This window comes from Lepidochelys kempii, chromosome 7 (genome assembly GCF_965140285.1).
Source record: "Lepidochelys kempii isolate rLepKem1 chromosome 7, rLepKem1.hap1, whole genome shotgun sequence".
Classification (NCBI taxonomy): Eukaryota; Metazoa; Chordata; order Testudines; family Cheloniidae; genus Lepidochelys; species Lepidochelys kempii.
In genome coordinates, this window is record NC_136386.1 from 114,179,682 (window position 1) to 114,204,435 (window position 24,754).

Genomic DNA, 24,754 nt, shown 5'->3' on the forward strand with positions numbered 1-24,754 from the left:
GCGCCCCACAGCCACTCCTCAGGGCCCGAATTCGGTGGGGAAATTTGCACCTTCTCGCTGTTTGGCAGCATGGGAGCCCTGAAAAGGGAATTTTCTCAAATCTCTTTGCCCTCTTGCCAACCCCCAGCCTTCAAAATCCTGTGTCCGGCGGCTGCCCAAAATCCTGAGCTTGGCATAACAAACAGGAGGGCTTAGGGGGAGGCGGGTTGAAAAAACCCCACCCGTAGGACTTTGGAGTTTCTTTTTCATTCCCTTCTGGTTTCTGAACAATTAGGGTGTGAACACAGTATTGCCAAGTCCAAACGCTCAGCGATCAGGAATCTGGCCCTAAAAGTCCTGAGATTGGTTTACAAATCATGAGGTGTCTTTAAAATAATAAATTGGCAGGGCAGGGCGTTATTTCTCTTCTAGCTTTTGATCCAGCTGTGTTTGCTTCATATGTTCAGGTGTTTCTCTGCAACCCTGAGAGTTAGAAACCTATTTCTTTTTTAAATGAAGGCTGAGAGTCTCATGGTTCAGGTAGCTGGGCCTTTAACAAAAATTAAGCATTTTGTAACTGACTAAACTAACTCCCTATGACTACTGAGATCTTAACAGGGCACTTCACCTTAAATGGTCCCTTGATACCTGTTTCAACTACTTATGCTAAACAATCTGTTCCACCTTGTGACAATGTTTCCCGGATTTGAAGAAGAGCTCTGTGTAAACTCAAAAGCTTATCTTTCTCACCAACAGAAGGTTAAATAAAAGAGACTACCTCACTGACCTTGTTTTTCTAAAATTTGTGAGGCCCCCCCCAATAAAATCAACACTGCATTTAGGTTACACTTTTAAGGTTTTCTCCACACCTCTAAGGGCTGGATTATATATATTTTTTAAAGCTGAGCTCATGTATTCATATGACTTCATGAGCTAGGGTTTTAGAAAGACCCCAAATACCACACGACTTGTGATAAAATCACAAAACTTGGTAACACCCTCTTCTAAAAGCAAGGCCATTGTTGCTAGGAAACAGGTTTAGTTTTACTTGGAACAGCTCAATTTTTGTTTCTAATAAGCATGTTTTTTGTTCAAAAACAAATCCTTTTTCACTTGATAAAATTCACATAGCTAAGGAATGGTTTTCTACACTAAAGGACCCACTTCCAGGTGACTACAAAGTTAAATGTGTACCGTGCAGAATAAATTACAGTAGTAAAATAATTTCAAACCCCTGTGACATGCATAGATCTGCAGGTGCACCTCACTTTGCAGGATCAAAGCCTTAAATGGTTAAAAATTGAATATCTAGGTCAAAAATCGTAGATGCGCAGCATAATCTGTAAGCCTGATTTTAACATGCAGGTGTGAAAACTTGGTGGCCTTGCACCAAAACAGAAGGATAATGAAATCAACAAACAGAGAGCAGTACCTCTCTAAGGAACTCCGACAAGAACTGGAAATACCAGACTGGACTCAGTCTTGTTTCATTCTTCCAGTTCTAGGCCACTGTTGAAAAGTAGTTAAAACATTTTATTTTTATTTATTCTTATTCTTATAATGTTTACTTCAACCCCATCCATGGCTTTGGCTTTGGTTTACTTCAAACCCATCCATGGCTTTCACAGTAATTAAAAATACAAAATATGAATATAATCAACACCATTGCTGCAATGGCCATTGTCATCTCCTCTCCTGGATGGAAGAACCTCAAGTGAGTTATTTAATAATATTATTAGATTAGATTTTCTAGCTGTGATGTAACTAGGGCCATTATCTTGGCTGTGGTTGACAGGCCAAGTGTCCCGTTTGTTACATAGCCTGTTAGGTTTGTTAATGCTTGGAATTCTTTGAAATAAAAGGCTTCCCCCAACCCCAGGTGGGGCCTCCCTGTATCTCAACGGCAGAAGCAATAGGACGGGGAGAGGGGCAGAGAATGAGCTTGGTATTGGCTTTGCCTCCCCACAGCACACCAAGTGCAGGTGACTTGGAGCAAGGGTAGGGTGACCAGATGTCCCGTTTTTAAAGGGACAGTCCCATTTTTTGGGACTTTTCTTATATAGGTGGCTATTACCCCCCACCCCCGTCCCGTTTTTTCACAGTTGCTATCTGGTCACCGTAGGTAAGGGGAAGTAATTTGCTCTTGTCTGGGATGTAGCAGATTACACCCCCCAGAAGCAAATGGGGAGCATGGAGGAAATTGTGAATCTCTGAGTTAAATTTTCTTCCCTGAACTCCTTCTGGGGTGTGTGAAAGTAGAATGAATTATATTTAAATTATAATTCATTAAAGAAATGCTGCTTGAAAGGTTTGTTGAAATATAGTTGTCAGGAAGAGAAACATTAAGGAGTGTGAGACAATGGGTCCTCAAACTAATTAACTTAGAGCTCCTACTGAGCTAGGAGATTGGTAAACGTTAGTATGCAAATAAGATATGTATGTATATTTGTCAGTTTCTCTTCCTTTTGTCTGTTATGTTAAATTGGCTTTGGCTTATCTGTATAAATAAGTTAGCTTGAGCTTTTGTATGGGGCTCGCATATCTGGGTGCATTGGCAAAGCGCTTTGCTAATAAACAGAGTGGTCTGACAAATTCTGTGAGTCTTGAATCTGACTTTGACAATTTGGAGGTTCCACCGAGATGGCAACCGTCTTCACTGGGGCCATGTGACTCCTCAGCGTTCTTAGGACAGCCGTGGCAAGCCGGCACCTGGGCATTTGGGCCAAGTGGTCCTCTGCCAGAACGGAAGGGTGCATGACCACAGTGAAGTCTACACCATTGAACCTGTTGGCCCCTGAGGGCCAATTCTACCTTTGTTTCCCTCAAACAGGGTTTGGCTTCTGCCCCTGCCTTAGGGTTGCCTGACTATTCTAAGCCTTTTACCCTTTTCTGCCCTGAACAATCTGGGTGTGCACTTGGAGTTCTCACTCAGATGAACGGAGAAAAGAACCGCCCAGTGGCTTATTTCTCTGCCACTTTAGACCCTGTTGCCCAAGGCTTACCCCCCCCGCCTGTGTGCTGTAGCTGCTGCAGCGCGCCTAGTCGAAATATCTGATTCCCTTGTTCTCCGCTCTCCTCTTACCCTCCTGGTCCCTCCCTCTGTAGAAACTCTCCTGCTACAACGTAACACAGGCCACCTCTCCTCTGCCCGCCTTACCAGGTATGAACTTTTACTACTATCAGCTTCATATATCACCATAAAGCGTTGTTCTCAGTTAAACCCTGCCACCCTCCTTCCTTTGTCTAATGACGGTGATCCCCATGACTGCCTTGCAACTGTCTCTGCTATCACCGTCCCGCGCTCTGACCTTTCTGATGTCCCTCTCCCTAACTCTGACCTTGTTTTATTTACTGATGGTTCCTGTTTTCGAGACGATCAAGGTCGTCTCCTTGCAGGATACATTGTAGTTTCACTCTCTGAAACCCTGGAAGCTGCGCCTTTACCTTCTGTAACCTCAGCACAAGTTGCTGAATTAGTTGCCCTCACCTGTGCCTGCTTTTTGGCGGAGGGACGCTCTGCCACCATTTACACTGACTCCTGCTACGCTTTTGGGGTTGTACATGACTTTGGTACCCTCTGGCAAACTCGGGGTTTCCTTACCTCTGCTGGTACCTCTATTAAAAATGGGCCCTACATCGCTGCCCTCCTGTATGCAGTTTTACTTCCGTCTGACCTAGCTATTGTTAAGTGCCCTGGCCACTCAATGGCAGATACTGATATTGCTAAGGGTAATGCATTTGCTGACGCCTCTGCTAAACATGCTGCTGCCATAGAACCTTCCCCAGATGCATTTCTAGGTTCCCTTTCTGTTTCTATACCGCCGCCGTCCCTCACTGACCTCACCTTGCTCCAAGACTCTGCCCCAGAAACTGAGAAAGAATCCCGGATTGCCCAAGGTTGCTCTCTACATCCCGATTCTCTTTGGCACTCGCCAACTAGCGCCTTTGTACTCTGTCCGTCTCTGGCTGCCCTGCTACACAGTGTTTCACATGTCGGAAAGGAGGGGATGGTCTCTGCTGTAACTAAGACAGGATGGTGGGCCCCCCATTTTAGCTCTTTTGCAGCCCGCCACTGTGCAGCCTGTACCATTTGCCAAAGCCATAATATTGGTAAACCTGTAAAAGTGGCCCAGGGGTTCCGGGGTCTGCCTCAAGCACCGTTCTTGCACTGGCAACTTGATTTTGTACAAATGCCTAAATGTCAACAATATGAATTTATATTGGTTATGGTATGTTTATTCTCTGGTTGGATTGAAGCCTTTCCTTGTCGCAAGGCTGACTCACTGTCTGTTGCCAAATGTTTGTTAAATCATATTATGCCTGCCAAGGGAATTCCTGCTACTCTGTCCAGTGATCGGGGTACACATTTTAGTGGACAACTTGTTCAACACCTGGACCGTATACTGCATATCAAACACCTGTTGCACTGTCTCTACCACCCACAGAGTGCAGGTGCAGTTGAAAAACGAAATGGTGTACTTAAGAATAAGCTTGCTAAAATTTGTGACTCTACAGGATTAAGCTGGCCAGTAGCCTTACCATTAGCCCTTACGGACATGAGATCCACTCCATCCCAAAGGCATAAATTAAGTCCCTTTGAAATTGTTATGGGATGCCCTATGCAAGCTATGACTACCATTACTCCCATTCCAGATTTGAACTTGACTCACAGTGCGCTCCTTCAGTATTGCAAGGGACTAATGCAAGCTGTAAGTCACTTCCATTCACAGGTTCGAGCCGCCTGGCCCACGGAACCCACCTCTGACGCTTGCCACAACCTCCAGTCAGGTGACTGGGTCTATGTATGGCGCCATCATCGAAAGCACGCCTTGGAGCCCCGGTGGAAGTGTCCTCATCAGGTACTGCTTACTACACAGACGGCTGTTAAACTATCTGGCATCGCAGCATGGATACATGCTTCACGGTGTAAGAAGGCACCATCCCCAGAGAACCAATCATCACCTCAGGACAACGCAGAGTCAATTTTGACTCCAGAAGAAGACGTAGAGGAACAGTCTGCAATACCTTACAATCTATGCTCTTGTAAGGGTTGCCAGAAGCAGACGACGAACAACAACAACAAAAAAAAGCAGTAGCGACCCTAGCGCCTACTGCTTGGTGGGCATAAAACCGTGACTGCGGTTCCCTCAGTTGAGGTTGTCAGAACCAGAAGAGCCTTGCCTCCAACATGCGCCTCTGCCTGTTCCTCGGCTGCTGGTATCTTACGGTCTGGGGAGACCACGATGACAATTCTTTTATCCAGCAGCAGGTGTGGATAGCTCAGACCCTTAATATTTCTAATTGCTGGGTCTGCAGCCACATCCCAGCCCACTCTCAAACTGGTGTTCCTGTCCTGGCTATCCCACTCAAGTCCCCAGACCTCACTGGAGGGCCTCGTCCATTTAACAAAATATGGAACAGCAATGACACTTGGGAAGCGGTGGGAATAAATGCATAAGTGTGGTGGAGGGAAAAGGTCATTGGTGTTGGGTGTGTAATGGGACAGGGCTGGATCTGGGGAAAAGCCATTGCCTTCACCATATTGTGGCCAATGGTGTATGGGATTATTCAAACAAAACTAAAAAGTGGCAGGCCGGGTATGGAGATATGAATTTTCTCTCAACCTGGGATAAAACAGAGAAATCAATCTCATGTTCCCCCTACAGTAACCTTAGTGAAAACAATACAGTCTTTCAATGTCATGCAAATAACACCACTCCTGGTAAGGAGAATTACCCCGTACTCTTTGGGAGATACTACTCCTCCTTTGCAAACACCTATATGACAAATGGGTACAACCAACCCTTCCCGGCCTTAATAGGCCATCACTGGGTGTGTGGGACCAGAGCTTATACCGCACTACCAGCTAATTGGTCAGGAATCTGTTATCCCGCCCGACTCTGCCCACAATTCCGAGTGCTAGGAACCTTCCCTTGAGAATGCCTCCGCAATTTCAGGCGAAAAAGAAGGGACTTAACAGATGCCCAATGGTATGTAAATAACATAAGCCCTTTAACCTGGGAAGAGGCCATTGGCGGTTTCTTAATACCATTAGGGGGAGTAATACACCATGCAAAAGGGCTCCTAAGGTTACAAGCAGTAGTTGAAATAATGGCAAATGAAACCGGAGAAAGTTTAAGAGCCCTGGCCAAAGAAACAGGGGCAATCCAACAGATGGCCCTCCAAAATCGTCAGGCATTGGACATAGTGCTGGCGGCAAAAGGAGGGACTTGTGCTCTCATTGGAAAAGATTGCTGTGTGTATATACCAGACAACACCAATGAGGTAATAGATCGTGCTAGCCACTTAGAGCAAATCACATATCTTCCCCACGAAGAGCCAAGTTCTTTATGGAAGTGGCTAAGTAACCTTTTCAATTTCTCTGGCATAGAAAACTGGTTGTTTCAGGGAGCCCTAACTCTCCTGTTTGGAATCCTAATAATTTTTGTATGTTTTCAGTTACTTTCCTGTTGTATCCAAAATTGTGTCAGGCATGCTACACAGATAACTGCCCCAAAACAGAGTGCTAATTTGATGATTTTAAATATCACTGATGAACAAAGAGTTAAAGAACGATTGATATGTGGAACCGAGTAATTGTTGGTCATTGCGTAGCTTGACCAAAAGGAGGGATTGTGAAAGTAGAATGAATTATATTTAAATTATAATTCATTAAAGAAATGCTGCTTGAAAGGTTTGTTGAAATATGGTTGTCAGGAAGAGAAACATTAAGGAGTGTGAGACAATGGGTCCTCAAACTAATTAACTTAGAGCTCCTACTGAGCTAGGAGATTGGTAAACGTTAGTATGCAAATAAGATATGTATGTGTATTTGTCAGTTTCTCTTCCTTTTGTCTGTTATGTTAAATTGGCTTTGGCTTATCTGTATAAATAAATTAGCTTGAGCTTTTGTATGGGGCTCACATATCTGGGTGCACTGGCAAAGCGCTTTGCTAATAAACAGAGTGGTCTGACAAATTCTGTGAGCCTTGAATCTGACTTTGACAAGTGGCACAGCTACCTTATACAGAGCTGTTCCTAAAAGCACAGACTATCGCTTAGTGAGCTCTAGGGTGACCAGATGTCCTGATTTTATAGGGACAGTCCTGATATTTGGGGCTTTTTCTTACATAGGGTCCTATTACCCCTCACCCCCGTCCCGATCTTTCACACTTGCTGTCTGGTCACTCTAGTGAGCTCATATACCCCACATGGAGGTGACCAGCTACCTACTAATTTGATAATGGTACTGTTGATACCATTAGCTCCATCCTGGGGTTATGACAACTCGTGTTAAACTGCAAAGCCTAGAAACTGAATGACCAGTTTCTATCATTCACATGAACATGATTCTTTTCTATGAGTTCACTCTTCTATTTAGAGAAATATGTCACTGAGAGCTCCCCTTCTGTACATACTTACCCAGTTGCCAAAATAACCCCTCTTAGTAACTGGCAGCTTTAAAAGCCAGCCAGCAGCTGACTTCGAAGCAGAAGGTCAGCAAAAGAGAGTGAGACACTTCGATTCAGAACTTTAATGTGATCCTTGACTGCAGAGCAAAAGGGCTTGATTGCGCTATCTGGAGTGTGTTACATACAGAGTGGAAAGTCATCTTCATAGTCTTTGAACCTTTTGTGTATATATAGATATATATATTCTTCACTCTGTTGATTTCAAGATGAATGTTCAGCCTTGTGCTAGATGCGGTTTTGGGGTTTACTCTGCTGAGAAGATAAACTGTATAGATCAGGTCAGTAGACATTCTCTATCTTGATCATTTTGGACATTAATAAACATATGCATTGGTACTTTACTTACTAATATTGGGCCTCATCCTGCTTCCATTGAAGACACTGCCAAAACTCCCCAAACTGTACATTCTTTATTCATACTGGATTTCAGAACTGAGATGAACTTCATGATAAAAGTTTGTTGGAACAAAATTAAAAACAACAAACAAATTCAAAATGACAATTGATCTATTTAGTGCATGTCCATTCACACATGGGAAATGGTTATTAATTATATAGATAGAAGGGATCAATATTGGTGTTTAAAAATCACTAGAATAATACAATATGAAATACAAGAAACTTTCACTATATTTTTATCTTTTGCAATTCTAGACATGGCACAAAGCCTGTTTTCACTGTGAAGTCTGCAAGATGATGCTGACTGTAAATAACTTTATCAGCTATCAGAAAAAGCCTTACTGTCAAGCGTAAGTGTGCTTCCTTATAAAAAATAATCATGGTGTAAAATTTAAGTTACCATAATTCATTAGAAGAGTATGTTTGGGACAGATTCTGGTCTCACATATTGTGGTGTGAAACCAGAATAACTCTACTGATTTAGTTGGGGTTGGTCCTGCTTTGAGCCGGGGATTGGACTAGATCACCTCTTGAGGTCTCTTCCAACCCTAATATTCTATGATTCCATGATGCTTCAGCGGAATTACTCTGGATTAATATGGGCAGCACTGGCAGATGAGATCGGAATCTGACCTCATATGTAACATTTCCACATTTGTCATGTTGTCTTGTAGCTTAGAAGACACCAAAATAAGTGTCATTTGAAGTATTTAGAAAAGTAAACTATTGTGACTATACTATGATTTCTGTATTGGCAATTAAGAGTTAACAAGATGTGAATTCACTTAGTAGCCAGAAAAATATGTAAAATGCAGATTTTAGAGGGAGGTTTTTTTCTGAAAGTTTTTTATTTCATAATGATCAATTCCTGTCAAATTTGTCATTTGAAAGGAAGAGATGACAGTTGTTTTTTATTCTATTATTCTCTTTTGTTATTAGAAACAAGCATTGATATGATATGATCATTAAAATTAATTTAGTTGTAGGCACCTACTCTATAAAACAATAACTTGTGTGTAACCCAATAGTCATGTTGGGGAGTGGGACGGGTTCGTTCAGTGTTTTTAAGAAATATAAGACTAAAAAGAAAACCTATCTTTCTGGTGGTCAATAACGTTTCTAATTTCCCATTACACTTTCTTTTATAGACATAACCCAAAAAACAACACATTCACAAGCGTATATGAGACACCTGTAAATATAAATGTGAAGAAACAATCAGAAGCAGTAAGTGAGGTAAGAAGCTTTAGGAACAAATGTGTTTTATATTCAGCTGTATTTTATGTTTCAAAAGACACCATTGTAGTCATGTGTTCTGTTCTAGAAATGTTCTAAAACACAAAGTCCAGGCAGAAACTCCTTCTTCTCTCCCATGGTCTCTTTGAGAGTATTAAAAGTTTGTACCCAGGTTTGGATCAGAATTTTGAAAATGGGCCACAACAATCAAATACTCCCATACTTAAGGGGTTTGAAATCCAGATCTTGATTCAAATTTCCCAGTTTGATCCCATCTCTCGCTTGCTTATGCTGATGTACAGATTTGTTACAATTTTTCCCTAGAAATATATCAGTTTTATGTAGAAGAAGACACAGTTTGTAACATTTGTTATAAATATTTCAGTGAATGCTGGAGCTGGCTGGAAACTTTTGAAATTTAGACGAAATGAGGGAAAATGTCTAAAATTTTATATGTAGTGTTGCTGTTGCTGTGTCGGTCCCAGGATATTAGAGAGACAAGATGGATGAGGTAATTTTGTGGAATATTTTTTCCTTTTTTCAACAAGAAAATTTTTTCTATCTCTGGTGAATTTGTATCCTACGTGTTCAGTATTCATTTTAAAAAGAGGAATAATATATTGTGCCTGTTCAGCTCTACATTGGAGAAACAAGGTGGGTGGGAGAGACAAGCTTCTGAGCTTACGCAGAGCTCTTCTTCATGTCTGGGAAATGTATTCAGGGTGTCACTACTAAATATAGGGTGGAACAGATTGTTTAGTGTAAGTAGTTAACACATATTACATGTATTCTAGACCTGAAGAAGAGTTCTGCATAAGCTCAAAAGCTTGTCTCTCTCACCAACAGAAATTCGTCCAACAAAAGATGTTACCTCAATTTGCCTTATCACTCTACATGGCTACAACACTGCTTACAACTCTACATTATAAAGCCGTTGAATTACATTGCAAAGAAAAAGAGCAAAAGAATAATTTTGTCAATATCACTAGGAACCCCCAAGGTAGAAATATAGCCTTACTTCTTGTACATTTGGGGCCTCACAGTCCTTACTCAGGTAGCAAATCTATTAATATTATTGGGAATCTTCCTGATTGAGAAATGCAGGCTCAGTGTGTAAAGGGATACTTATCTAATATTGTAAGTGACAGTGCTCACAGAAAATTGGTGGAATGCTGAACAAAGCTGTGCAAACTTGATAGTTTCCATCATGTGGGTTCATGAAGGCATTTTTGTAAACTTTCTATCACTTGCTTTGAATTCTGAGTTCAAACACCAAGCAAAACTTGACTGAAATCCCCAAGTCTTTGATACCAAGCCACAAAGCAGCTTCAGTTTTATTATAATCTGTACCCAGAAGGTTTTTCAAGCATCTGATGAACTTGGCTGAGATTTATAAAAAACACAAAGTCAGGTTTTGCATGGTTTTGTTTTGAGAACATTTTAACTGAAATATTATGGGCGCATTGGATTTTCTTGTACCTGTACCTGTATTAAAGGCTGTTGTGCTCCTGAAAAACACTGCGGGAGCTCAAAGTCTTTTTGTTTTATGGCATTCTTTCCTGTCTTGTGGTGTTTTCCTCCAAAGACATTTGTTTCAATTTTGTATTTCTGGTAACTTTAACGTTAAAAAAGTACATAGTAAGATGGCAAATAACCACTGGTAACTGGCCCATTTCCATATGTAATGTAGCTTTATTGACTTTAGTCCCCTTTGATACTATAAAAACTATTGTGATTATTATATATAGTAAGCATAAACAGTGTGTTCATATATGATTTCACGTCCTACTAAAAATTCTCTGTAAAATAAGGGAAGGAAGTTGTCTTATTTAAATTATTGCACACACTGTTCATATTTTTTCTGCTTTCTGGACAATGCTGGCATCATCCATTTAGCAGCATTCATCATACGTTGCACTTTTTCTCCCATCTTTCTTACACACCATTTTTATGTATCAGGTTTTTGCAATAACTCAGACAATCTTAAAACAACAACCAGTATACTTTAAATTTTGTGTGACAGAGCTGGTCTGGAATGAGTCTGGGATTATTGCAGGTTCTATTTCTGTTTGCAGACTGTGATATGAGACCCTGTTACTTCCAGTGTGTTGGTGTGTATATATACACGCAAGGCAAATTATAGTTCAGAGATCACTTTCCCTTCTTTTCTCACCTAAAGGAACTTCTGTCCCTTTCAATCACATAGGGAATTTTGAACTCCAAAGAGGGGGTAGCTAAGTGTACTTAAGGGCCTGATTCTGCAGTCCTTACTCACTGAAAGGCCCATTCACTTATATGGCAGTTTTGGGTCTAGAACTATGTATGCTAAATGTATAAAAGAATTCTCACTTGAGAAAATGTTTGAGTTGAAATGTTAATGATCTCAAGTAAAAAGAAAAGGAGTACTTGTGGCACCTTAGAGACTAACCAATTTATTTGAGCATGAGCTTTCGTGAGCTACAGCTCATTTCATCGGATGCATACCGTGGAAACTGCAGAAGACATTATATACACACAGAGACCATGAAACAATACCTCCTCCCACCCCACTGTCCTGCTGGTAATAGCTTATCTAAAGTGATCATCAAGTTGGGCCATTTCCAGCACAAATCCAGGTTTTCTCACCCTCCGCCCCCCTCCACACAAACTCACTCTCCTGCTGGTAATAGCCCATCCAAAGTGACCACTCTCTTCACAATGTGTATGATAATCAACTTGATTTAATCAAATAAATTGGTTAGTCTCTAAGGTGCCACAAGTACTCCTTTTCTTTTTGCGAATACAGACTAACACGGCTGTTACTCTGAATCAAGTAAAAAGCATATTCAACTGGTAAAACTGAATATGCTTTTACTTGAGAACATTACATTACATTAGAGAAGAAGGATGGTTTTGCTCTTAAGGCACTAAACTAGGACTCAAGAATTGAGTGCAATTCATTGCTATGCCACTGACTTCCTGTGAGACATCAGGCAAGTCACTTAATCTCTCTCTGCTACTTCTCTTCACCTGTAAAATGGAGATATTGATACACATTTTCAGCCTTCTTCTGTCTTGTCTATTTAGATTGTAAGCTCTTCAGAGCAGCAGCTGTTTCTTATGTGCAGGTACAATACCTAGCACAGATAGCACCCTGATCTCAGTTGGGGCCTCTAGGTGCTATTGCAAAACAAATACTAAATTGTAATAAAGTGAGACATGGAGCTCAATTTTGCCATTAATTTACATTTGTGCAACCTCACTGACTTCACTGAGGCTGCACAGGGTAAAGGAGGTAGAATATTACCCACTGACTGATACACAGGACCAATGTTTCATACTAACACTTGAACTGTATGTTCTGTGCAGATTTCTCTCTTGATTTCAGTTGTTGTTATATTACTGGTGTCTAAGAACCAAATTCTCTTCTCAGATTTTCATGGTAGGTTTCAATTCCAGTGTGCTGCTCCTGTGGGAACAGAATATCTTAGTCAGAAGCCACTATGTGGATCAGAGAACAGATGTTTGTACTAAGGGATAAATCTAACCTCCTTCTCCACCGATACCTTAGGCAGTGGTAGGAGGCAGGTCTGTGTTCCTTGCATGGCACAGAATCTAGTGCTTGTGTGGCCTTCCTGTATGGCAGTTGGCAGAGGGAGGATGGTGATAAACAAAAGGATTGAAGTAGAGTTGGCCAAGTAAAGGGGACTCTGGTGGGGTGGAAAGGGAGAAGAGAGTGCAGTGAGCAATGTTTTCTCAAGGGCTGCAGAGTTTGGGTTGTCTAGGCCTGTGTTTGTTTTGCAGGGCCTAACATAAAATGGTGTCTCTCTGTATCTGTATATCTTTAAAAATATACGGCTATATCCTCAGTTGATGAAAACTGACATAGCTTTCAATGCCAGTCTACACCAGTTGAGGATCTGGTACATAGATATACACACAAAGTAGCAGAAGTGTGCATTTGATCATAGCTTTGTTATGTTAGGAAGTAAACAAAGTCTTGCACTGGTTTAAAATTATTCTCGCTGCATTTTGCACTTACTGTATAGTACTATGTACCCAGGCGCGTTCAGCACTTTCCCACCTTAAAATGACAGCCTCATGCATCCATGATGTGAGAAAAACCTATACATAATGATGCCATTATTTTTTATAGATTAAATATCGAGAAGAGGGGGAACAATTCAAATCGTTTTTTCACTGGGATGTGACATCTACAGATATGGAAACTGCCCATAGAGTTCAACAGCTGGCCAGTCAGGTTAGAGACATTCTTCAAGTACACACGTTCATGTGAGCAGCTAGTATGCAACCCGCCAAACGTCGGCCTGGTGTGAGCTACTGCCCCATGCTAAATGGGATGATTATTGCTATGCTTTTATTCACCATATTTTAGTCATGAGAGTCCATTTATTATTATTTTCTTAATAGCCTGTTTAAATTGCACTTGCTTTTCTAGGTAGCATATTTTAGTCATTAAAAAGAGGAGAGCAAGAGTCAGGAGATTTGGATTCTATTCCTGACTTGGCCATGGAGTCATGCGTGAGCTTGGTCAAGTCACTTACATTCTCTGTGCCTTTGTTTCCCCTTCCCTAAAATGAGTATAATCAGACTTGCCCATCTCTGTAAAACTTTCAGAGATCCTCAGATGAAAGTTGCTGTGTAAGTGCTAAGTATTATTGTAATCCATCATTTGTCTTGCCACTTTTTCTATTTACTGCAAATATTGAATGAAATTCTGGCCCCATTAATGTCAATGGTAAAACTCCCATTGACTTCCCTGAGGCCAAGATTTCACCCATTGTGTTTTGCTAGTGTTTTTTTTCTGCCTACCCCAGTTTCTCCTCTGACTTGATCCTGAAGTAGAGCCATAATGCTGAATTTGTGACAGTATTAATTTTCAAGGTGAGTGTTGCAAACACAGGATCAGGGACAGAAAGAAATTGGGCAGGGAGTTAGGAATCCCTGATTAAATTCATCTATGTGAGCTAGTAATAAAGGGAGAACAGAAAATGACTGCTCAAGTTAACTATTTATTTAAAAATAAAAGGTTTTTGCTAGTGTTAAAAAATAAATCTCCCTTCACGCAGAGACTGGAACAGTAATAGAAAATGTAGAGGGCTAGCTCGATGATTTATTAGGCTATAGAACCATTCATCTTATTTTGGTGGATCAGACCCATCCCACGTCAGTAATAACTAAAATATGCTGCTTTTGAAATGGTCTAAACCCATTATCACTCTTCTTGGCAGTCTCAGCAGACAGCCAAAGTACTCATAAGTCTATAAATAACTGTCATCTCAAGAAGCTGTCCCTTTTGGCTGGGCAAAGTAGATGCTGCCTATACGGGTAAACAGAGGACTTCACTTTTCAGAGCTTTCAATCTGGCATTTTTCACACACTCTGAATTCTTATGAAATAGGTCTGACAAAAAAGAAAATGTATCTGTCTTCCATTTGCTGAATTTTCAGTTTTCAGATTTGCCTGCACAACATCTGGCACAGATTTAGCACTAATAGTAATGCTGGGCTAGCAAATTCATTGCTGTTTGCGTGATGTTCGGCGTCACTCAGCAAATGTTTTACTGGAGTTTCAGGACATGGGCCCTAATTTCGTATTGCTTAAGCAAATCTTATGGAATGTGCTCAGAAATATTCTTTGATGTGGAAAGGGTCAGCACAAAATTCATATCACTTAAGATCCATCTGTGTTCTCAAAATGAGACTGAAGAGGAGTATAGGCCTCATGCTTTCCCTCTGCATAGGAGTATGTGTCACCCATAATGAATGATGGTTTTCTTTTCCCTGCCTGGCAGATTAACTATTCAGGTTTAAAAATGAGTATACACATTTCTGCTGACTTAATCTTTCCTTTTTTTAGAAAGCCTACCAAGCTGCATATGAAGAAAACAAATCCTGGTATTCTGGAACCATCCCAGATCCTGAAACGGTCAGGATAGCTCAGGCACAGAAGACTCTCAATGATGTATGTGGGCTGATGTTTGCAATAACTTTATTTGTATGAGTTATAGTGTTCTGAGGACTTTCCAGTTTAGAATAGCCAAACTTTCAATAACAAATTACAAAAGGAGAAGGTGACATGCATTTACTGCTATGTTGAGACACAGTGTTGAGCCTTGTGAGCGCTATCTATATATACCGTCAAGGTCACCTAACAGTGTTACTGCCAAGCTTAGAAATTATATTCAAATGGAACTACCATGAACTTCTGCAATTAAGATACACTTCAGCTACAGGACAGTAACATCTTAGGTACCTTTGATTGTAGATGGAGTCTAATGTATTCTACATCTTCCAGTGGTGCTATCACCTATAGGCTGCACCAACAGTGGATTACACATCTTATTTTTTGTAGAGTAGATAAGGATCTATTGCCTTTCCATCAACCTGAAGTGAATGGAAATCAAACTTGGTATAAGAATTGAAGATCTGTGCCTATGCAAGGTGGTCTTTACTAAACTAGTAACTAATAGTAAATATTTTGTTCGTAAAAATATTAAAGGATTATAAATAGATTTTTTCCACTTTACATAGGAAATGTTCCTAAATTTTGAACTTAAGAAATACATTTTCTTTTATGTGTCAATTATTTTAAAACTCTTTAAACATGTGTAGCCAAACTGATGGGATTTCCACTTTGGTTAAGTCCATTATGGTTTTTAAAAGTCATCAGGATAATATAACCCATAACAATTAGAATGTGAACATTAAAAGAGGTGTCACATTAATGGACAGAGGATTTTTCTTTAAGAAAATAAAAATTGTATAATTTTCTAGTTGAAATACACTGAAGAATATGAACAACAGAAAGGCAAAGGCAGCTTTCCAGCCATGATGACTCCAGCTTACCAGATAGCTAAGAAAGCCACTCAGCTAAGCAGTGACGTAAGTCCCAATTTGTGTGTGTCAAACTTACTGAAGTTCAGCGAAACTTGGATTTAAAACAGTTCACGTTAAAAGGTGCATTCCATAACCAACACTAATTGTAAAATAATTCCTGTAAAAGTGAAAAAATCTTGAACATGATACATTAACACAGGAGTCTCTAGTAAACTACATAGCCTTGGAAGAATGTCCCATGTAACAAGTGGAGCTTGAAACTTGTCTCTTTCACCAACATAAGTTGGTGCAATAAAAGATGTTGTCTCACCCACCTTGTCTTTCATGTATAACAAGTGACAGTATGGGCATTTTCTAAGATATATGGGACACTTATGACATAATGGCCATCTCAAATTTTAAAAAAATGAATTGCTGTACCATTCTACGCCATCTCAAATTTAAAAACAATTAATTGCTGTACCATTCTATACCCTGTGAATTATTTGCTCTTATTTTCCTTTTTTATTTTTATTCATTTACTTATCCACTTATTCCAACTTTTTCGTCTCTCATTCTTTCCCTTTTAGTTTGTAACATTATATAACAATACACTAGTAAATTGATTTACCTAGAATTTACTTTAACTTATCTATGCACGTAATGTACCATATTATAAAAATAACAATCCAAAGAAATCCAGTGAAAATAAGAACCATACAAAACATTTGAAAAATGCTGTTGTGGCTTCCATGTCAACCGTTGCAATAATATAGTTGTAAGCAAGAGGGGTTTGGGACATTACTGAAGAATCTTGGAGTGATTTTATTGAAGAATACTGTTCCCCCAAAACAAACACTTTGGACCATATCCAGCTGCTCCCACTGAGTTTGGAGTCTTTCCATTGACTTTTATAGGCATTGCATGGGGACCGTAATATGTAGACAGCTTACTATGTTGTAGATATCAGCATAACCAGTCTTTTTTTTTCTGTTTCCCTATATTAATAAAGAGAGAACGCTGTATGAAGTACCAGAAAAAATAGTTTTTTCCCCATAGTGCAGTTTTCTTTAACTGCCATAAAATGAACACCTTTGGCACTTGATAGATTAGGCTGAGTGAAATAATAGAACAATTAAGCTAATGCACATAGTTTGATGAGTAAAATTAGAACACACTGTAATGACAGTCACTTTTAGTCAATAGTAGATACACCTACCTTTGTATTTACAACTGAAGGACTTATATTAAGGACAGAAAACTGGGAATAATTCATTATCTGAAACAAAGGTCAGTTCTTCTGTTGCCTTTTCAAGCCTTATGGAAGGAAATACCCAGATATTTGCTAGTAAATAGTTTTAAAATGCACTTTATATCTTCTGCTTCCCAGGTGACATATAAGCGAGGACATGAAGACAGGGTTTCCAGCTATACCACTGTCGTAGACACTCCAGATCTACTGCACGCAAAGGCTGGAGGAAGGCTTATGAGTGATGTAAGTGTAACAGGAGAGAACAGGCAACCTGTTTCAATCCTGAATAATCTCCAGAACAGGCCTGTCCTGAGTACAGAATGAGGCAGGGGTCTTTTGGGAAAAATAGTATTTGATCATCTAATTAGTGACGATGCATACAAGGCTGTGCGGGGTGAGGGGTGATGGTGAATGAAGGTTGCACAGGCAACCTTAATTCTGATATTTCCTGACTTTTGAGTTGACTTTGCAACCTCAGTAGTGTTCTTTTAATGTAGCTTTTTTGTGTGTAGCATATATAAATGTGTGCAATATACTTGTTCCTACATTATCTTGCTTTTTTTACAGCTGAAATACACAGGAGAATATGAACAGCAGAGAGGGAAAGGCAGCTTTCCTGCTATGATCACTCCAGCTTATCAGATAGCCAAGAAAGCTAATGAACTAGCCAGTGACGTAAGTATCAAAAGCAATATCTCTTTTGAGGAAAAAAATCCAACAGATTTAGGGCCAAATTTTTTTCTGGCAAAATCCTGTCAGTGCCAGTGGAGTTACATCAGCAGAGAATGTGGCCTGTAGGATTTCAGGTAATTATTTTTTGCACGGACAGGTCCTGTGTTATACACCAGGGAAAATAAGGCCATTATATTTTGAAAGCAATACTGTTAATCTCTGGGGGCAGAAGGCCCTCCCAAGCTGCACTTGGACACAGAGGAATGAGGGGAGTGGCCATAAGGAACCACTTGTGGCTTTCTGACCCTGTTCTGCTAGGCCTTGGTATAAGTTAGAGAGGAGCTCTAATTTATACCACAGGCACAAGGTCCCTCTTACAGGAGGATTGGTTTTACCAGAGCTCTGTCCCTTCCCTAGTTCATCCCTGATTCCCTCTCCTTCCCTTTATGTTGGTGCAGGAGTGAGCTTTGACTGAGAGGCACATCCCGCTCTTGCCATTGTCTTGGGGTACTATCGTGCATGGTGCTCAGCACTCTTGTGAGGGGCTGAATGCCCTGCATTCCTACTGAAGTCATTTGGAGCTGAACTCACGTGGCAGCTTTCAGGAGTGCTAAGCATCTTTCAGGATTGACCCTTCAGGGAGCAGCGTGAGCCTGGGATCTTTAGTGAATATAATTTGTCTGCTTTTGCCTCAGTGCCAGAATTGCAATATTTGTTAAATGGGTACCAACCCGACTGCCAGAAGTTGTGATGATTTAACAAAGCAGTTTCAAGGGAAGATAACATTACCAGCCTCCTAGGAGGTTAAATTAAATCATGTGTGTTCAAACTGTCTCATTAGTATCAATTTTTACACAGGCAGGGAAAGGAAATACGTATAGTATATTATGCTAGCTGCATAGAAATTACTTTAAAACCAGGATGGAGAATTTTCTGGTTATTAACTCATCAGTGAAAGTCAAGAAGGACCCTTAGGGCATGTCTACACTTACCTCTGGAGCGATCGATCCAGCGGGGGTGTGTGTGTCAATTTATTGCGTATAGTGAAGATGCGATAAATCACCCGCCAAGCGCTCTCCCGTTGACTCCGGTACTCAACCAGGGCAAGAGGCACAGGTGGAGTCGACGGGAGAGCGTCAGCAGTCGACTCACCGCAGTGAAGACACCCAGGTGAGTAGATCTAAGTACGTTGACTTCAACTACGTTATTCAGGTAGCTGAAGTTGCGTAACTTAGTTTGATTCTCCTCCCCCCACCCAGCATAGACCAGGCCTTAGTCTTAAAGTCAAAGGCAGATGAGTGATAAACATTGAAACTTTATATGCTGCCCTTGATCTGTGGAGGTACTCTTATTGGTGTAAAAAATCGCCTATGTAGGATAAAAGGCAAGCTTGCGTATAGCTTGTAGGCATTATTTTGGCTTCAATAGAGATACTGTAAATCTTGGGCCTGAACTTGAAAGCTGCTCACCTAAAGCTACCATTGGGCCTAGTGGACATGCTAGTGATCAGCACCTCTCAGAATCAAGCTTCTTATTATTAAAAATAATTATTGGTGGGCAAAAGATCCTGCTGTAGAGTGTGCAAAGCACATTGAGATCAGGTAGGATGAAAGGCACTACATAGTGACTCTGCACTTAGGTGAATTATATGTTTATTTTTAACCTTCTGGCACATCAGATGTTAGCCACTGCCAGATGTAGAATGTTATACTTGGCAAACTAATGATCTGAACTGATATAGCAAGTCCTATGTTCTTAAAATATTATTAAATACAAGTAGAAAACTTGGCTTCTGAAGACTGGTTGAAGCAAAAATTTTTTGGCAAACCTTTATTATTAACATGTGCATGCGATTTATGATGCAGCATATATGTAACAGGCCAAACTCATCCGGCTTGATCTTCTTTTCTTTCTGTTAGGTGAGGTATCATCAAAGATATGAAAAAGAGATGAAGGGAAAAGCCAGCCATGCAACTGGAACAGATGATGCTTTCACAAAAGAAAATCACTTTAGCCAGGTATGCAACAACTAAGAGATACCCATGTACCCATGCTACAGCTGATTGTTAATACTGCCGAATGCTTAGAGTTTAGTAATGGCAATGGGATTTGCTGTCTCCTGTTGTAAGCTTTGTTTTCCCATATGAGAAATCAAGACCTCAAGGAGAGAGTAGCATGATAATACTGTAGTCTGAGTATGTAAATGAGCGTGTACCATTGGCAGGGGAACAAACAGGCTTTCTTTCAACCCTGTTCTTTATGGATTCATCTTTGCTGTTTTCCATTTTTCAGGAAATATAATTATTGCGGGCAATGCTAAAAAATCCTAATATTGATTAGCATTTAATATCATAATATTAATATTAATTAACATTTCAGAAATTTGCTTGAGGAAGTTATGAAAAACAGAAGTTACAAGCAAGTTAGAATTCAGCTGGAAGAATAGTATTTTAAAAGAGTGACAGGTTATTCATGGTTATTTTGGATTCTCTGTACATACTTATAGTACATTTTGGGTATAGAATAGCTATAGATGCTGTTACCATGTTATTGATAGACTTCACTGTAGTGTGACTCAACTTATCATGTGAAATGTGATGTGACATAGCATGACCTACAATGAACCCCTTTGCTGTGAGAAGTCATAGGAGAAATACCATGAATATTTGTAGCATTTACACAACTCCTGCTATAGCAGGCATCCTCATTTCACCTGATCTGTCACATTACTACAAAAGGTTTATACAAAGTTACATAATAAGCACATACATGTTATGGTTTCTAATGAGGAAATTGTTTTTTCTTTTGCTAAGATTGTTTAAAATAAAATATTTAACAATTTCTTTTTCAAAAACCGTTAATATGTTTATGAAAAAGTTATAAATAATCCTTTGGCAAAATGATTTTAAAGTTCAGAACAACCTTTTTTCTGTAAACCTGGCATTAGTCCAGAAATGGTTCAATTCTGTCCTGACATAGCGATAACGTCCTGGATATTCTCATGCAATCTGAAAGCTAAAGAGATTTAACCATATGCTTTTGAGGGCAGAATCTTGTCTAAAGACGCATTCCGCTTTATGGTACTAATTCTAGAATAATAATAAATAATAATAATAAAAAAAGAATGGGCCCTTTTTTTGTTTTTTAAAGTATTTGCCACCATAATACCTGAGCACCTCTCATTCATTCATTAATTCATCCTCAAAATACCCCTGTGAAGTTGAGAAGTATTACTGTACCCATGAGGACTACAGTCACAGAGACGTTGAGACTTGCACAGCATCACAGAGGGCATGTGATGCAGAGCCTGACTTGAACCAGATCTCCTGAGTGTCTTAACCATGAGACCCATTCTTCTTTTCTTTTAGTTTTTGGCCTGCGGGAGTTGGGGTGAGATTTGGAGGCTGTATTCATCTTCTCTGTACTGGAGGAATGCCTTTTTGAAAGTAGCTAAGTTACCCGTGCTTCCATTGCAACATAAATAAAGAGGCCATAGAGAAAGTTTACATTGTGGGTGATTAAATACATATATTCTAGTATGAAATGAACAAACTTTACAGACAAATAGAAGTAATGAACTATACAGGCACATTACAGAGACTGGGGAGCTTAGAAAAGTCATTAATCATCCACTTGCTCATATGTAATGAATAAACACCCTGAATTTTCTGCAGGATTATATGGATGAATATGAAGAGCACAGAGGCAAAGGAAGCTTTCCTGCTATGATCACTCCAGCTTATCAAAATGCCAAGAAAGCAAATGAACTGGCAAGTGATGTAAGTATAAAACATGAATAATCAATACAATACATAAACAATTAAAAGCAGCAGTTTGTCGAAGTAGTGCTTAGAAGCAGAATGCTAAAATTAAACTAGAAAAACAAACAATGACATTTCACTGCATTGCAGAGGACTAGATGGCTCGGGGGATTGATGATGTCCGTTATCACCAAAGCAAACTATGTTCTTAGTAGTTTTAGTTGTGAGATTTGCTACAGTAACTCCCATAGTGATTAAATATAGCTTGAATGATCTAAACAGTTTCTAGTTTTTTGATTATGTTGTATTGTATCTTTAGTACAAAGCAATTGATACTGAGACAAGAGAACATAGGATGCGACATTGGCATATCATGAGGATTGAATTCCTTATCTGCAGTACACTGATTTTTTTTTTTTAGTTGTAATCTATAGAAGACGAACAGACTTAGATGTGGCAGCATAAGGTTTTTCCATACAACCACCAACCAGTGAACCTCAGCTCAGTTCTGAAGGGACCACCTCTAGTAGTCACAAAATGTGTCTAACTGCATTCCCATCCTTTCTTGTTTTGTCTAGCATGACAGCCCAAAAGGCTGCCTCTTGGTGGAAATTTTTGTGATGTGGACACCTGTCCACTGGGAGTAGACTGAGCCCATCAACTCATGCAGACCATTAAAAAGCTAACAGATGGCAAAATCTTTCTGTCAATACCAACCCAAGCCAGGCACAAGCAGCAACCTAGAGGTGAAAGGTTCCATAGTATCTTATTACTTGAACTAATGACTGGGAGAATATAAAAAAACTAACACCTCCTATGCAGTGTAGTTATAGCTGTCTCAGTCCCAGGATATTAGAGAGACAAAGTGGATGAGTTAATATCTTTTATTGGACCCACTTCTGTTGGTGAGAGAGACAAGCTTTCGAGCCACACAGAGTTCTTTCCTTTCCCACATCTGAAGAAGAGCTCTGTGTGGCTCGAAAGTTGTCACTCTCACCAACAGAAGTGGGTCCAATAAAAGATATTCCCTCGCCCACCTTGTCTTTCTAAGACCTCCTATGACTGTGGCCTATTTCAATGACAAATCCAGTGATGCCCAATTTAAGAATGAATATTTAACCTTTCCTGATTAAAGATGCCATTGTAACAGGTCTCCAGAATGGTAAAAATCAAAATTATATTTCCTAATTGGCAAATTGTTATGGGGGTTGGTTTTATGGTTTTCTTTTTGCTGTACAAGGGGTATGAACATATCGTAGTATAAGGCAATTTAATTCTTCTTAAAGTCTGAGAAACTGAACACAGACTCCAAAATCAAATCTGAATAATCACAACATTTCAGCACACTCTAAAATATCTTTTGTTTCATAACATACGGGGTAGAATTTCAAAGTTAAGCATTTGCAATTGCATGAGGTGAGGAGCCTGTCTGTGTACATGTGAAAATTAATTGATTTGTGTGCAGAAGTTAGGCAAAACACAAATATAATCATCCAGACCCAGGGGTAGAATCTTGGCCTATTTAAGTCAATGGTAGAACTCCAAATCTAAATTGGCACCTCCTTCACCTCCCCCCTTTTTAAAATATCACTTAGCACTATCTTACAGGAGGGAATCGCCATCTTTAAAGAAAAAACAATACATAAGAGTGAAAAATAAAAAGTACTGTACACTCAATAAGCTGGTTTCTGTAGAAGAAAAATTCTAGTGGGTAACCATCTATAATTCTCTGACTGGCACCCTAACGTAGACTACTGAGAACTGAATTCTTTAATAGAATTGGGTATAAGCCTCAATCAGTTGCTAGCCAAGAATCTGCTAGTGATTATTAATATGAAGATGTCTGTTCAAGTAACTAAGAACAAGTGTGTCCAGCCAATGGGAAAACTTCTGTACAAAAATAGTAAATTGTGAAGTGTTTTCACATGAAACAGTCGGATTACGTGACTAGTGATTTTCTCTGGAGATGATTTTAAGAAGTAACAGGCTACAATTAATTTACCTTTCCAACTTATTTACCCTTTTGTTAAAGCATATTAAAACTAGTAGAAATTAAGGAAAAGTCTTACTCTGGTTCTTCAAGTGAATGGAAATGACAACGATGACAAAAAATATCTTTGTTTTGATGATTTTTCCCTTTTTTAGATAAAGTACAAAAAGGATCATTCAAAGATGAAAGGGGCAGCCCACTTCCATTCTCTTTCAGCCGAAGACAACTTAGTTCTTAAACAAGCCCAGAATGTCAACAAGCTTGTCAGTGAGGTAAGGCGTCAAATACAATTATGGACTGATAGGAGAGCAGCCCATACTAGATACAGCTATATCTATTTATCTCTGGCAGGTAAGTTCTGGTTTCTCAGGCTAGGGAAGTAAACAGTTGTTGTCCTTAATGACTAGCACACATGAAAACAATCAATGTGTAGTACAGTTATAAAATATGGCCATTCCTTGGGAGAAACATTCAGGGACAGATCCTCAGCTGATGAAAATTGTTATAGCTTCATTGACTTCAGTAGAGCTTTGAGAAGTTACACAAGCTGAGGATCTTCCCCTCACCTTTCTGTGTTTTTTAAAATGAACCCATCTCCAGATGAACTAAAATAGCTTTTCTGTTTCTTGAACTACACTTTTAACTGCCAGTGTTTTTTCACATAATTACTTTCACCCTTGGAGAAAGGAACATTCAACACTTACCGGTATGGGGGCCGGTCTGGGGTGGAAGGGGCGGGCCTGGGCGGTCAGCGTCCCCCAGCCAGCCCATCCGAGCTGCCTGACCCGCGCTGCCCAGGGCTCTAGCAGCGATTTAAAGGGCCCAAGGCTTCAGCCGCTGCCACGGTAGCAGCAGCCGGAGCCCTGGACCCTTTTAAATCGCCGGCCCCCGGCACAGCTGCTCCTTTTGCCCGCACCCTGTCGGCGGCCCGGGGTGGGGGAGTTAAGCAGGGTCCTTTGTCGCTGCAGTGCTTTAAACAGGGTCCTTTGCTACCACAGTGCTTTAACGTCAGCTGCATATGGGCTGGTACCGGTGGCCACTTTTTACCGGTATGCTGTACCGGCCCATACTGGCCCACTTGCACCCCTGCCCTTCTCCAAAATACATCTTCCCTTCCTCCTTCTCCTCTTTTTTTTTTTTTTTTTTAAGGAAAAGAAACCAAGAATATACATATT

The 24,754-nt window shown here is 40.0% G+C and overlaps 1 protein-coding gene across 1 annotated transcript in view; it reads left to right on the top strand.

Annotated features, from left to right (window-relative positions):
- The first annotated feature begins 7,657 nt into the window (after positions 1-7,657).
- Positions 7,658-24,754, top strand: part of NRAP (nebulin related anchoring protein) — a 58,491-nt gene continuing 41,394 nt past the window's right edge. The window contains exons 1-11 of the mRNA XM_073354971.2: positions 7,658-7,729; positions 8,106-8,200; positions 8,999-9,086; positions 13,222-13,326; positions 14,946-15,050; positions 15,863-15,970; positions 17,295-17,399; positions 17,724-17,831; positions 19,748-19,846; positions 21,503-21,607; positions 23,735-23,851. Coding sequence (XP_073211072.2) covers positions 7,658-7,729; positions 8,106-8,200; positions 8,999-9,086; positions 13,222-13,326; positions 14,946-15,050; positions 15,863-15,970; positions 17,295-17,399; positions 17,724-17,831; positions 19,748-19,846; positions 21,503-21,607; positions 23,735-23,851 — 1,107 coding nt within the window. The remainder of the gene's footprint in view (positions 7,730-8,105; positions 8,201-8,998; positions 9,087-13,221; positions 13,327-14,945; positions 15,051-15,862; positions 15,971-17,294; positions 17,400-17,723; positions 17,832-19,747; positions 19,847-21,502; positions 21,608-23,734; positions 23,852-24,754) is intronic.